Source organism: Olea europaea, chromosome 19 (assembly GCF_002742605.1).
Source record: "Olea europaea var. sylvestris chromosome 19, O_europaea_v1, whole genome shotgun sequence".
NCBI classification, from domain to species: domain Eukaryota; kingdom Viridiplantae; phylum Streptophyta; class Magnoliopsida; order Lamiales; family Oleaceae; genus Olea; species Olea europaea.
The window spans coordinates 7,935,409-7,950,857 of NC_036255.1; the positions used below are offsets into that span (position 1 = coordinate 7,935,409).

Here is a 15,449-nt window from a genome sequence, read left to right on the forward strand (position 1 = left end):
GGGGGGGGGGGAGGTCCCTTTTTTGGTGTGGGCCTCGCCCCATTTGTGGGGCTCTTGTCAGGGAGGTGGTCAGCCTCTTTATTACAGGAGCAAATTCCTATATATTTTTATGTTTTTGGGGAATCCGCGTTGAAAAATACTCAACTTCATATTACTCTTTTACCCCCAAAAAAAATCCATTAATTAATGATTTTGTTTATGGTTTATTTTGTTGATTTCCATTGCCGCTACAAAATAAATAATCGTAAATTAATTTTTATTTTTAATAAATCTAAAGTTAATATTACTCGAAAAAGTAATAGAAATATGAAAATAAAGAAAAAGTTGGAGATCCAAGAGCTGTAATTTTTTCGAATAAATCAATAAGATATGAATGCATATAAATATTAACTCAGGCCAAAGTGCATGAAGGACCAAACTTTAATTTTCTCTTCCCATGGGGCTCTCTCAAGCAGAGTCTCTCCAAAGGGCACATGAACAGTTCATGCCTCAGACTAGAAATGTATGATAATAATTAGGGATATTTGTAGCGGAGGCTCCAGCTTTTCAAACAAAATAATAACCACACACTGTAGTTTTACTTTTTAAACCTTTAAATCGCAGTATATACGTATATCAAACTTTTCAAAAATGTGCGATAGAAGGATATCTAGACAATTTTAGTCTAAAAATTCGTTAGTTGATCAAAAGTCGAACATTTTACCATAATTTGACCGTTTTTAAAAAGCGCAAATTGTAAGTTTACATTTTAAACATAAAATAATAATAATAAATAAATTTATATGTATATATATATATAAAATAATATTCATCTTCCTCACAAGCATCACCTACCCCATCTCACACCCAGGTTTGACATCCATTGTAGTGAATATTTTTTCGGAAAAAACAAGTTTTGAAATAGTATTTTTGAAGAATGTGTAACTAAAAACTATGAAAAAATATTTTGTTTATATTCAAAATATTTTATTATGTGAATTGACTGAAAATGAGTTTAAGAAAAAATAGTTTTGATTTAATGGATGTCAACACAAGAGCTAAATAAAGTTGAAATTTTTAACCAACGTACAAGATTTTGGATTACTCATCTATAATTTATTGAATATCACATCAAATGAAAATCATTTTTAGGATGATTCTAACCTTACCCTAATTCAGTTATTTCAATAATACCTTACTTTTCGTTTTTCAATATATATTAAATTTATTTAACCATAATATTATCATGAATCATTTTGTCAACTACTTAGTAATCATCAATGTACATTTAATAGATTCATTTCATTTGATTGAAAAGTAAATTAAATTCTTTAAATTTTTTTTGAAACAAAAGATAATCTTATGAGAGTTTTGTTTCAATTTATTTATTCAATTAATTTTAATGTGCAAATAAGTTAAATAGAGGGACATAATACGTATCTATAATAAATAATTCTAGTTGATATATTCAATACAAATAAAGTGATGATGAAGAAATTGAGGTATTCATCATTCAGATCACAAAGATAAATCTAGCATTTGATTTCATACCAATTTGAAGCAGACACTTTGTAATCTTCTTGTCAAAAATGGCAGCTAAATAATTAAAGAATACTTTCAAAAATTCTATATTTGTCGACCCAATAATCCTATATTAATTCTTAATATGAAATAAAATTCCTATTTACGTAAATTATTATCATGAATGATTTTGTCAATTTTCGTATTTATTACTGTGACAGTACATTTCAAAATCCATTCACCTTTATTTCCATTAAGTGGAACTTAATTTCATTAATACTCAAATAATTTAGATTCGTGTAGTACATTTCAAAATTCTTGTACTAGAACTTAATTTCATATCAATAAGGTTCATGTTAATGTATATAAGAGGAATTCAATTTTTTTAATTCTCAATTTATTAGAGTTCATATTAATGTTTGTAATTGATTTTTTTTTCAAGTTAATATATATACCCTCCCCCCCCCCACACACGAACACGAACACGAACACGAGCACGAACAAACAGACATAAAAATCTCAAAATTTGGTTATTTTCAGTGAGTAATGCATATACGGTACAATCATGCATGAGCTCCAAATTCGATCGTCAAGCAAATCAATAATTCTTTGTATTGGATGACTACTACAGCAATATATAGTATACATATATAAAGCTCGAAACTACTAGACTTGATTTGTACATGACACAATAATCAAACATTCGATCGGAACTATATCAAAAAATTGTTGGCATTATAAATGAAGTGAAACAAGAGGTGGTAAAGTTGTAAAAAGAATTATTCTCCTTGTTGTAGTACTTATAAAAGCAATCCTTCTACAAGCTAAACAACTCAAGAAGTCGACTGAAAGAGACAGATAAAAAAACAATTTAAGAAGTCGACTGAAAGAGAAGTATCTTTGTTTAAGACTTGTTAGGCATAGATTTCTCTAAAATCATTGTTCTCCAAATTATTTTAACCTTCACTTTTCGATTACATATTTTCCAATAAAAATTTATTTAATTTTGTGCAACCCTTGGGCAAGGAAAAGCTTCTCGCAATCAACGATCAAATTTCCTGCCTGAATGGTAAATGTGCCCTTCGCACAAGCAAGGACTCTAATGATCTAAGGGTGTGTTTGATAGGGTGGAACTAAATTTTCCAATTTTAGGTGTTAGATACTTTTTTTTTTCCATGGCATTCAAATTCTTGATTATCTTGAACTTTGAAGTTTTCTTGGTACTTTTTTGGCCAATGGAAATAAATTTTATCCTTAATTGTAAAAAAAATATTTTCCTTTAATGGACAATTTTCATATAAAATAAAACCAAAATAACACTAAACGATAGATGATTTTCTTGGCTTTTTGATTTTTTTGGCAATTGAAACAAATTCTATCCCCAATACCAATAAATTATATCCCTTTAATTGACAATTTTCATATAAAACAGAGCCAAACGAATACCCAAAAGGACTTTCATTTCAAAATTTTCCACGTGAAAAATTATACCAATCAAACACAATAATTTACAATTCCCAGAAAAACAATTATAGGCAATACAATTCCCTGAAATTCGCTTTCTTGATAGTTCAATTCCATCTTTGCAATCAAACGGATCCTAATTTCAAGAAAGGCAAATTTTTCAGTCACCCAAAATGCTAGAGCACGTAACTTCGATCAAATCAGTTCACTAGAATTAGTGTTGTAAAAGTTCAATTCAGATTATAGAAAATCAAATAAGGGAGTGCAGTTAATTTTCTGTAGGAATTGACAATTTTACTGCTCTAGAATTGATTTCATGCTCCCAATGAGCAGGATGAGAGTTTTACATTGCTGACGTGGTAAGAGAACCTTTTATGATAATCATAAGTGAAGTTTAACAGTGAAAAGTTTATATCATGCCCACCAGGGGCATGAGATCAGAAAGCAGGCCTGTATCTTGCTCATTATTAGAATTCGTATGGAAAGGAACCGGAGAAGAATGGAAATCATGGTTCATATACATAGAAGTCTAATTTTGTGATTGATCAAAGCTTGATAGAATAATTCTTTTTACAATTATTTGAAATTAAATTAAATTCAAAATTTAGTCTCCATTATTTGAAATTTTAATAGTTAGAATAATGTTTTTTTGAAAATATGTGGTTTAAAAAAAAAATTGGAATTACATACAAATTATTTTATTGAAAAATGAGTGGTTGATAAGGGGAGAGAGAGATGAATGAATTATAATTTTAATGGGGGCCAAATAGAGGCTTAATCCAACTTTTAACAATAAATTTTAGAAGATATTTTTAAAGTGTAGTGGTCAAAACTCGATCATCTTAAAGTTTGGTGTCAAAATTCAACCACCTAAAAGTTTAGTGAGCAGTAGCATCACACATTCGTAATTTAAGGAAGAGATTTATTTTTTTAATATTAATTCATAATTTTAAAATTTCTCTAAAACAAGTTGGTGATTGAATATTTCTAAAACTTTTCAATCACACATTTAATCAACTCTTATCAAAATTCTTTAAAATTTTATATAAAAAAAAATCTTAATATTAATCTGAAAATTAGCACTACATGCAGTGCAGCCAGAAGAGGGAGGTGCAACCAGGAAACGTGCAAACCTTAATTTCTTCCCAGTGGTATAGGTGCCGAAATTATAATCTCAATTACCCAGACGCCAGTGAGAAACTAAAAACTTATTATTAATAATAATTAGTAAGTGCTTAAAAGCAACTTTTTTAAGTGCTTTCTCCATGAGGCACGTCTCTAGTCTCCAGAAAAGCAGTTAAAGAAACACTCCAAAATCAGTTTCTTCTACAAATGTTGCAGCTAATAACGAACATAACTTTAACAATATTACAAACTTAGGAATAATTATTTTTCCTGTGATTATAAGTATAAAAAGTAAAGCTGAGAAAAGATAATTATTTTCAGTTTTAAAGCCCAATTTTTGATGATCTATATTGAAAATATAACTTACTCACCATTTAAGCTTCCGTTGGTGTCTCAGAAATGCTCTCTAAGTGAGGTCTCCATATGCCAACACGCCCTCTTCTTCGATCCCTTTGTGTCGATACCTTCTCTTTAAGAATATCACTCAAGTATTTATCAGACATGACGATAACGTTGTTGTTCTTCTCAATAGTAACTTGGGACTCTTTCTTTTTCCTCTTTGTTGATGATCTTGATCGAGTTTTTCCTGGCACTGGCATCAGGAAGTAAATCTTCCCTCGTTGAAGTTCTGCATCAGGAGGAACTTCAACAATCTTTGGGCAAATCCCTTCACCGGTGGGCGATGAAGTTTTCGTTAGTACATGATTTGGATGTAATTTCATGATCTCTTCTGCTTTAAAATTGCTGCCACTTATCTCTTCAACCTGACCATTAGCATGGACTATTCGAATCACGTCAAGGACACCACAGGGTAGAATGCAAGATATACAGCATCTAATGGTGTTCATCATGGAAAGTGAGGGAGGGAGGGACAGAAGAGGGAGGTTAAACTAGATGATAAACAAATCTCCAAGCAAGATCACGTGGACAGTGGCTTTCATTGGAAAGAGAAGGTTCATGGACTTGTTTTCACAAATGAATCTAGGTTTGTGGATTGCTTTGACTTGTGTGAACTCTAATTGTCTTATTTGCTCAACCAAAGATGAACCATGAGAGAGTAAGAACGTAAAATGTATAGCCATGTTTGGAAGAAATTAATTTAAGTTAAAGTCAACAATTAATTTTAATTAAATACTTTATCAATCCCACAATTTTTCAATCACACATTTCATCAATTTTTATTAAAATCTACGTAAATTGATAGATTTGATAATCTTATAGCAAATACGCTCAATCAATTTTTCAATTTACAGGCTTATGACCCATGGCGGTTGCTTTTCAATTTTTGGTCAGCTACCACAGACCTATGATAGTCAGGGATTGTTACATTTGAGCTAACTATTGTGCCTTTAAGATGAGACTAATTCAATAAACATCATCTCCTTTCTCATGGAATAAAAGTTCACACTTAGGCCTCATTCGAGAGTGATTTTTCACCAAAAAATTGATTTTTGACCGTTATTTCACTATTTCAGCTGTAATTTTTGATTTCTTCTTTCACAGGTGGCCCTCACTTTTCTCCTAACGGTAAAAAAATCAATTCTCAAAATTACTGTCGAACAAACCTTTTAATATCTTCCAAAGGTACTGCATTCTTGTAATGCAAACTTGATAATCTTCAATCTATGAATCATATTTTTTGTCCATTATGTCTCTCCCCACACCAAAATACTTTCTTCATGGTCTGACATGAACATCCAAGTCTTCAACCGTTGCACCTTTGTTGAAGCTATTGTCACTTGCAGTCTAACATACATGTGAACGAAAGTAGAGCCGAAATATGTTGACATTCGAATTTGGAGGTCGACAACAAACTTGAGATTAGTGAGTTTTGTTTAACAATTCTTGCATTAGGGGTGAAAAATTCTCTTGCGAAAACCACGATTTAAGTAAATTTAAAATTTTTATAATAGAAGTGAATTGGAGATTTTCGAGTTTCCTAGTTGCGTGCTTAGAAAGTGTTGCAGGACCTTGTCAACTTTTAATATTGATTCCATAAACAGTACATTTTATTTAACCAGAAATTTTTAAGTCAATGTCGATTTCGTTTTCCAATTATATTAATTAAATCAATGATTTAAGAATGACAAAGGATACCAATCGTGACAATTGCTTGAAGTACTTCACAATCATGTACCAAACTAACAAACGTGTTTTCAAACTTGGAAAAGAATTCAAAAGTAAATTGGTTTCATTAGATAAGATAGTGGACCACGAATAAAGAGAAAAAACAACCTTAGTTTAAAACAGTAATTATAATATTTAGCCAATGTCTAATCCAAAAGTGGATAAGACACTTAGGTCTGTGCGGATGAGATTCTCTAAAATTTTTTTTTAATCATACAATATTTCAATAAAATAATTTTGTATGAGAAATCATAAATTTTTCTACTTTGTAATCATAGATTTTTCCCAAAAAAAAAAAAAAAAAGTCATTTTTTTCACATAATTTATTCTCAAAAAAATTACAACAAACAAGCCCTTAATGATTGAGAGAGATGTAACTTGTAAGTGGGATACATGTGAGAGGAATGGAGGGAAGGGTCATATCGAGGGTTTATATCATGCCCACCAGGGGCATGAGATCAGAAAGCAGGCCTGTATCTTGCTCATTATTAGAATTCGTATGGAAAGGAACCGGAGAAGAATGGAAATCATGGTTCATATACATAGAAGTCTAATTTTGTGATTGATCAAAGCTTGATAGAATAATTCTTTTTACAATTATTTGAAATTAAATTAAATTCAAAATTTAGTCTCCATTATTTGAAATTTTAATAGTTAGAATAATGTTTTTTTGAAAATATGTGGTTTAAAAAAAAAATTGGAATTACATACAAATTATTTTATTGAAAAATGAGTGGTTGATAAGGGGAGAGAGAGAGGAATGAATTATAATTTTAATGGGGGCCAAATAGAGGCTTAATCCAACTTTTAACAATAAATTTTAGAAGATATTTTTAAAGTGTAGTGGTCAAAACTCGATCATCTTAAAGTTTGGTGTCAAAATTCAACCACCTAAAAGTTTAGTGAGCAGTAGCATCACACATTCGTAATTTAAGGAAGAGATTTATTTTTTCTAAATACCTTTTTTTCCCTGTTTATGATTTATGTAATTTATAAGTGTTTGTTGATTTTATTGGGAAAAACTAGGTTCAAGCTAACTCGGAAATGTAATTGATTATTTTCTTAAAAGGTAAAAATAATTCCTTAAGAAAATATTCAATATTGAATCAAGAAAGATCATAAATTTTGGACTAATGACTTAATGTCCAAGAGATATATTCCTTTGATAATCTTTAGTCTATTTTTTTAATATTAATTCATAATTTTAAAATTTCTCTAAAACAAGTTGGTGATTGAATATTTCTAAAACTTTTCAATCACACATTTAATCAACTCTTATCAAAATTCTTTAAAATTTTATATAAAAAAAATATCTTAATATTAATCTGAAAATTAGCACTACATGCAGTGCAGCCAGAAGAGGGAGGTGCAACCAGGAAACGTGCAAACCTTAATTTCTTCCCAGTGGTATAGGTGCCGAAATTATAATCTCAATTACCCAGACGCCAGTGAGAAACTAAAAACTTATTATTAATAATAATTAGTAAGTGCTTAAAAGCAACTTTTTTAAGTGCTTTCTCCATGAGGCACGTCTCTAGTCTCCAGAAAAGCAGTTAAAGAAACACTCCAAAATCAGTTTCTTCTACAAATGTTGCAGCTAATAACGAACATAACTTTAACAATATTACAAACTTAGGAATAATTATTTTTCCTGTGATTATAAGTATAAAAAGTAAAGCTGAGAAAAGATAATTATTTTCAGTTTTAAAGCCCAATTTTTGATGATCTATATTGAAAATATAACTTACTCACCATTTAAGCTTCCGTTGGTGTCTCAGAAATGCTCTCTAAGTGAGGTCTCCATATGCCAACACGCCCTCTTCTTCGATCCCTTTGTGTCGATACCTTCTCTTTAAGAATATCACTCAAGTATTTATCAGACATGACGATAACGTTGTTGTTCTTCTCAATAGTAACCTGGGACTCTTTCTTTTTCCTCTTTGTTGATGATCTCAATCGAGTTTTTTCTGGCACTGGCATCAGGAAGTAAATCTTCCCTCGTTGAAGTTCTGCATCAGGAGGAACTGCAACAATCTTTGGGCAAATCCCTTCACCGGTGGGCGATGAAGTTTTCGTTAGTACATGATTTGGATGTAATTTCATGATCTCTTCTGCTTTAATATTGCTGCCACTTATCTCTTCAACCTGACCATTAGCATGGACTATTCGAATCACGTCAAGGACACCACAGGGTAGAATGCAAGATATACAGCATCTAATGGTGTTCATCATGGAAAGAAAGGGAGGGAGGGACAGAAGAAGGAGGTTAAACTAGATGATAAACAAATCTCCAAGCAAGATCACGTGGACAGTGGCTTTCATTGGAAAGAGAAGGTTCATGGACTTGTTTTTCACAAATTAATCTAGGTTTGTGGATTGCTTTGACTTGTGTGAACTCTAATTGTCTTATTTTCTCGACCAAAGATTGAGAGAGTAAGAGAACGTAAAATGTGTAGCCATGTTTGGAAGAAATTAATTTAAGCTAAAGTTAACAATTAATTTTAACCAAACACTTTATAAGTCCCACAATTTTTCAATCACACATTTCATCAATTTTTATCAAAATCTACGTAATCTGATAGATTTGATAATCTTATAGCAAATACGCTCAATCAATTTTTCAATTCACAGGCTTATGACCCATGGCGGTTGCTTTTCAATTTTTGGTCAGCTACCACAGACCTATGATAGTCAGGGATTGTTACATTTGAGCTAACTATTGTGCCTTTAAGATGAGACTAATTCAATAAACATCATTTCTTTTCTCTTGGAATAAAAGTTCACACTTAGGCCCTATTTGAGAGTGATTTTTCACCCCAAAAAATTGATTTTTGACCGTTACTTCACTATTTCAGAGGTAATTTTTGATTTCTCCTCTCACAGGTGACTCTCACTTTTCTCCTAAGGTAAAAAAAACAATTCTCAAAATTACTATCGAACATACCTTTTAATATCTTCCAAAGGTGCTGCATTCTTGTAATGCAAACTTGATAATCTTCAATCTATGAAACATATTTTTAGTCCATTATGTCTCTCCCCACACCAAAATACTTTCTTCATGGTCTGACATGAACATCCAAGTCTGCATCCGTCGCACCTTTGTTGAAGCTATTGTCACTTGCAGTCTAACATACCTGTGAACGAAAGTAGAGCCGAAATCTATTGACATTCGAATTTGGAGGTCGACAACAAACTTGAGATTAGTGAGTTTGTTTAACACTTCTTGCATTAGGGTTGAAAAATTCTCTTGCGAATACTGCGATTTAAGTAAATATAAAAAATTTTATAATAGAAGTGAATTGGAGATATTCGAGTTTCCTAGTTGCGTGCTTAGAAAGTGTTGCAGGACATTGTCAACTTTTAATATTGATTCCATAAACAGTACATTTTATTTAACCAGAAATTTTTAAGTCAATGTCGATTTCGTTTTCCAATTATATTAATTAAATCAATGATTTAAGAATGACAAAGGATACCAATCGTGACAATTGCTTGAAGTACTTCACAATCATGTACCAAACTAATAAACATGTTTTCAAACTTGGAAAAGAATTCAAAAGTAAATTGGTTTCATTAGATAAGATAGTGGACCACGAATAAAGAGAAAAAACAACCTTAGTTTAAAACAGTAATTATAATATTTAGCCAATGTCTAATCCAAAAGTGGATAAGACACTTAGGTCTGTGCGGATGAGATTCTCTAAATTTTTTTTTTAATCATACAATATTTCAATAAAATAATTTTGTACGAGAAATCATAAATTTTTTTCTACTTCGTAATCATACATTTTTCAAAAAATAAAAATAAAAAATCACATAATTTATTCTCAAAAAAATTACAACAAACAAGCCCTTAATGATTGAGAGAGATGTAACTTGTAAGTGGGATACATGTGAGAGGAATGGAGGGAAGGGTCATATCGAGGGCAGGGCCCCACGGCAAGCATCACACAATTGGGAAAATTTTGCATACGTGGTCTTCAAATATACTCTTTCGAGCACTTGAATCCCCAATTGAGGAGAGGTGAAAGCGGGAAAGTTTAGGATGGTGGCGGAGAGGCCGGTCTAGACTAGGTGGAAGAAGACAATCGAGATGAATTTAATTTATTTTTTTACTTAATAAATGGAGACTATGGACTAAAATTCTCTTTTAAAATAGGTCATGTGTAAGACAAGTACTCTTAAAGCATATTTTTGTCAATTACATGCATAAAAACTAAGAGTTTGAGAACCTAAAAGTCAATAAAATTTTATTGGGGACCCAAGTGTCAAAGAGTACACTTTGGGGACCGAAGTGAAATTTTTTCTGACATTGGAACTTGTGTGTAATTAGTGATAAAACCTGGGATCCTTGTTTGGGTATCATTAATTCTAAAATACATTTATTTCTTTCTTTTCAACCATACATTTTTCAATAAGATAATATTACATGTAAAATTAAAAAATTTCTTCTTTTTTAACCACACATTCCTTTAAAAAAAACCTTATTACAAAAATATATATTTTTCCTAAAATTTAATATAATGAAACTCAAACATGGACTAAAAGTAATTAGGTAGTGATTAATTAACACACAATTCCACAGCTCAATTCAATATTAATTAAAAGTGATTGAAGGGTACGAAATTTAGATGGATGATGGGATGTGGATGGCTCCAATTATTGTACAAATGAGATGTTTAGCAATCATCGATCCAGATAAAGAAAGGATAGGAGACATAAAAAAAGGTTCTAACCTTTTTTTTTCCTGATAAAAAAACAAAAGAAAAGAAAAAATGAAAAGAAAAGAAAACTTTTCAACAGAATATTTGGAAATCTTAGTTAGTGCTTTGAACAGCCTTTTTTATGGAAAACTCAATCGCTGTCTTTAATGTTAATACCTACTAAATAACTTACAAGTAACTGGACTTCGAATTAATGTAAATGACTTTTATTCATTTAAATAATGGCGAAATTGGGGTTTGACATCTCAACAATTCACATCATAACCTTAAAAACTGAGGTTTTGGACCCCAATTTATTTAAATATATGAATTGGAATCTTCACGCGATTGTAACAATCAATGTAAATGTTAAAATCACATGTGACTTTTACAAGACTCAAAAAAAACTATCAAATCATTTAACATTTCTCTCAAATTCAATTAAAAACCACATAAGATTTTTAAGGTCTATATTGACAACTTTAATTACATTGGATCTAAATTTATAGATTTAAATAGATTGGGATCAACCGCCTCACTATTGAAGGGGTTATTCTTGGGTGAAAATCCATGTACGGTCAGGGAGTTTTGTGACGCCCCTATTAGGGTTGTCCAATGGGCTTTAGTCCTATTGAAGACTCCAAGACCATAAAATATAAAATGTTGAAAAGTCTAGCACTGGAGAGCTACAGATGATTAAGAAAATAAAAAAAGAACCCACACTTTAAAGACTCCTGCCAAATGCTCAAAGTGTGGGCCCCGAATTTTTTTCCCCCTTCATGTGGGACCGACCCCTACACTGAGAGATCGGTAAGGATTCTGTAGGAAACTGCTCTGTACATAGGGCAATTCCCAAAAAAGAAACACGTCTCTTCTTATTCTGAGAAAGTTATGATTACATCATCAAATTTTACATGCATGCACCTCAGAGTGCTGATGAACTCAAATTCCTTTTAGTGACATGTTCCCATGCATCGAATAAGCCATGCAAAAAAGCCTCGCACTTCGGGAACACTTCATCGCCTGACAAGCCGACTGCCGACATATACATTGACACATATAATACACCGAACTCCACATATTCAACCTGCAGAATTCTCTCTAGATTTTCACTACAAGATGAACACTCGAGTTGAGAACAAGTTTGCAGTCGTTTGGGAGAAATGGATGCGTCAACTTGAACAGTTTCTTCAAATCCTTCGTTTAGTACCAAAACAGCTAGCGTTCCGATAAAGCCGAAGCCAATCATGGGGATTTAGTGCAAAAAGTTACAGCACTTTATAAAGATTACTACACTGCAAAATGGGCGGCAGCAAATGAAGATGTTTTAGCATTTTCGCCCCTGTTGACACATAAAAATTCAGCCCAAATCGAACAGCCTAGAGAGTAAAGCCCAATTGGAGGATCCCCAAATCAGATAGCCCAAAGAACGAAATCCAATTGAACGAGTCAAGGTGAATGCCCAAATAAGGGGCCCAATAGTGCGATAACGCCATCGTCCAAGTTTGCAAGTCGCTCAGAGTCTGAACGAATAGAATGGCAGACGGTCGTCCAGAGTCTCGCCCAAATCTTCAAGTCGGCCAAGGTATCAACAAACATAACGCATTATGATGCAGTTATTGAGGCAATTGCTAAAGTGACTTTATCACGTTCCATGACTCAAGGGGTTCAATCGAAAGTGGTTGAACGATGCAAGATAATGGCAGCAGTTAAAAAGACAGTTTCATGACAAAATGGCCAAAATTGGGAAAAATTTGCATACGTGGTCTTCAAATATACTCTTTCGAGCACTTGAATCCCCAATTGAGGAGAGGTGAAAGCGGGAAAGTTTAGGATGGTGGCGGAGAGGCCGGTCTAGACTAGGTGTAAGAAGACAATCAAGATGAATTTAATTTATTTTTTTACTTAATAAATGGAGACTATGGACTAAAATTCTCTTTTAAAATAGGTCATGTGTAAGACAAGTACTCTTAAAGCATATTTTTGTCAATTATATGCATAAAAACTAAGAGTTTGAGAACCTAAAAGTCAATAAAATTTTATTGGGGATCCAAGTGTCAAAGAGTACACTTTGGGGACCGAAGTGAAATTTTTTCTGACATTGGAACTTGTGTGCAATTAGTGATAAAACCTGGGATCCTTGTTTGGGTGTCATTAATTCAAAAATACATTTATTTCTCTTTCTTTTCAACCATACATTTTTCAATAAAATAATATTATATGTAAAATTAAAAATTTTCTTCTTTTTTAACCACACATTCCTTTAAAAAAAACCTTATTACAAAAATATATATTTTTCCTAAAATTTAATATAATGAAACTCAAACATGGACTAAAAGTAATTAGGTAGTGATTAATTCACACACAATTCCACAGCTCAATTCAATATTAATTAAAAGTGATTGAAGGGTACGAAATTTAGATGGATGATGGGATGTGGATGGCTCCAATTATTGTACAAATGAGATGTTTAGCAATCATCGATCCAGATAAAGAAAGGATAGGAGACATAAAAAAAGGTTCTAACCTTTTTTTTTCCTGATAAAAAAACAAAAGAAAAGAAAAAATGAAAAGAAAAGAAAACTTTTCAACAGAATATTTGGAAATCTTAGTTAGTGCTTTGAACAGCCTTTTTTATGGAAAACTCAATCGCTGTCTTTAATGTTAATACCTACTAAATAACTTACAAGTAACTGGACTTCGAATTAATGTAAATGACTTTTATTCATTTAAATAATGGCGAAATTGATCTCAAGAGGTTTCGTCCCTTACACAATCGTCTGATCCTCTTTAATTGTTAGCGAATTTACACGCACGAAACAATTTGGCACGCCCAGTGGGATAGTGGTGTTAGGTGTTGAAAGTGCAAAAGGAGAAACAGTATGCCTCAGAGATCCGACAAGGAAGGAGCAAGTCAGGGGGGAATCCAGTCTGTAATCGAGCGATATGAGGAGCAACATGCCTCTCCACGAACATATGGACAAAATCAGAGCAGTAACAGTCGTTACGAACCAATGACGGAGCTGAGTCCTCGAACCATGCGTGCATTGCTTGGAGAACGGTTGAAGACTCCAAGACTATAAAATATAAAATGTTGAAAAGTCTATCGCTGGAGAGCTACAGATGATTAAGAAAATAAAAAAAGAACCCACACTTTAAAGACTCCTGCCAAATGCTCAAAGTGTGGGCCCCGAATTTTTCCCCCTTCATGTGGGACCGACCCCTACACTGAGAGATCGGTAAGGATTCTGTAGGAAATTGCTCTGTACATAGGGCAATTCCCAAAAAAGAAACACGTCTCTTCTTATTCTGAGAAAGTTATGATTACATCATCAAATTTTACATGCATGCACCTCAGAGTGCTGATGAACTCAAATTCCTTTTAGTGACACGTTCCCATGCATCGAATAAGCCATGCAAAAAAGCCTCGCACTTCGGGAACACTTCATCGCCTGACAAGCCGACTGCCGACATATACATTGACACATATAATACACCGAACTCCACATATTCAACCTGCAGAATTCTCTCTAGATTTTCACTACAAGATGAACACTCGAGTTGAGAACAAGTTTGCAGTCGTTTGGGAGAAATGGATGCGTCAACTTGAACAGTTTCTTCAAATCCTTTGTTTAGTACCAAAACAGCTAGCGTTCCGATAAAGCCGAAGCCAATCATGGGGATTTAGTGCAAAAAGTTACAGCACTTTATAAAGATTACTACACTGCAAAATGGGCGGCAGCAAATGAAGATGTTTTAGCATTTTTCGCCCCTGTTGACACATAAAAATTCAGCCCAAATCGAACAGCCCAGAGAGTAAAGCCCAATTGGAGGATCCCCAAATCAGATAGCCCAAAGAACGAAATCCAATTGAACGAGTCAAGGTGAATGCCCAAATAAGGGGCCCAATAGTGCGATAACGCCATCGTCCAAGTTTGCAAGTCGCTCAGAGTCTGAACGAATAGAATGGCAGACGGTCGTCCAGAGTCTCGCCCAAATCTTCAAGTCGCCCAAGGTATCAACAAACATAACGCATTATGATGCAGTTATTGAGGCAATTGCTAAAGTGACTTTATCACGTTCCACGACTCAAGGGGTTCAATCGAAAGTGGTTGAACGATGCAAGATAATGGCAGCAGTTAAAAGGACAGTTTCATGACAAAATGGCCACTACAAAGAAAGTGGGTAGTTATAGGGCGATCAAACAGTTTTTTAGAGCAGTTAATCACAAATGGATCGCCTATGAAGTATAAAAGGGAGAAAGAACTTAGAAGAAAGGGACCGAATCCAAAACTTTCGAACAGAGAATATGTAATTTTCATTCCTTTAACTTTTAGCTTAAACATTTCCTTTTCTGTAACTCGTGTGCTTGCGCCCCTTGGAGGCACGTTGTTTTCCGTTTCCAATTGTAAAGTTCATCGCCAATAAAAAGAACACCCCTTTTTGGGCCTTTGTCTCAAGAGGTTTCGTCCCTTACACAATCGTCTGATCCTCTTTAATTGTTAGCGAATTAACACGCGCGAAACACCT

At 33.0% G+C, this 15,449-nt stretch overlaps 2 protein-coding genes across 2 annotated transcripts; both read right to left on the bottom strand.

Moving 5' to 3' along the window:
• Positions 1-2,960: 2,960 nt before the first annotated feature.
• LOC111368668 lies at positions 2,961-5,146 on the bottom strand. The gene is made up of 2 exons (XM_022990050.1): positions 4,461-5,146; positions 2,961-3,100 (listed from the first exon to the last, which is right to left on the bottom strand). Exon 1 carries the CDS (start codon positions 4,938-4,940, stop codon positions 4,464-4,466), a length of 477 nt encoding a protein of 158 aa, XP_022845818.1. The 5' UTR covers positions 4,941-5,146; the 3' UTR covers positions 2,961-3,100; positions 4,461-4,463.
• A 2,605-nt stretch (positions 5,147-7,751) lies between these two features.
• On the bottom strand, positions 7,752-8,660 carry LOC111368415. Its single transcript, XM_022989639.1, has one exon. The coding sequence runs from the start codon at positions 8,446-8,448 to the stop codon at positions 7,972-7,974; it is 477 nt and encodes a 158-aa protein (XP_022845407.1). The 5' UTR covers positions 8,449-8,660; the 3' UTR covers positions 7,752-7,971.
• Between the last annotated feature and the right edge of the window lie 6,789 nt (positions 8,661-15,449).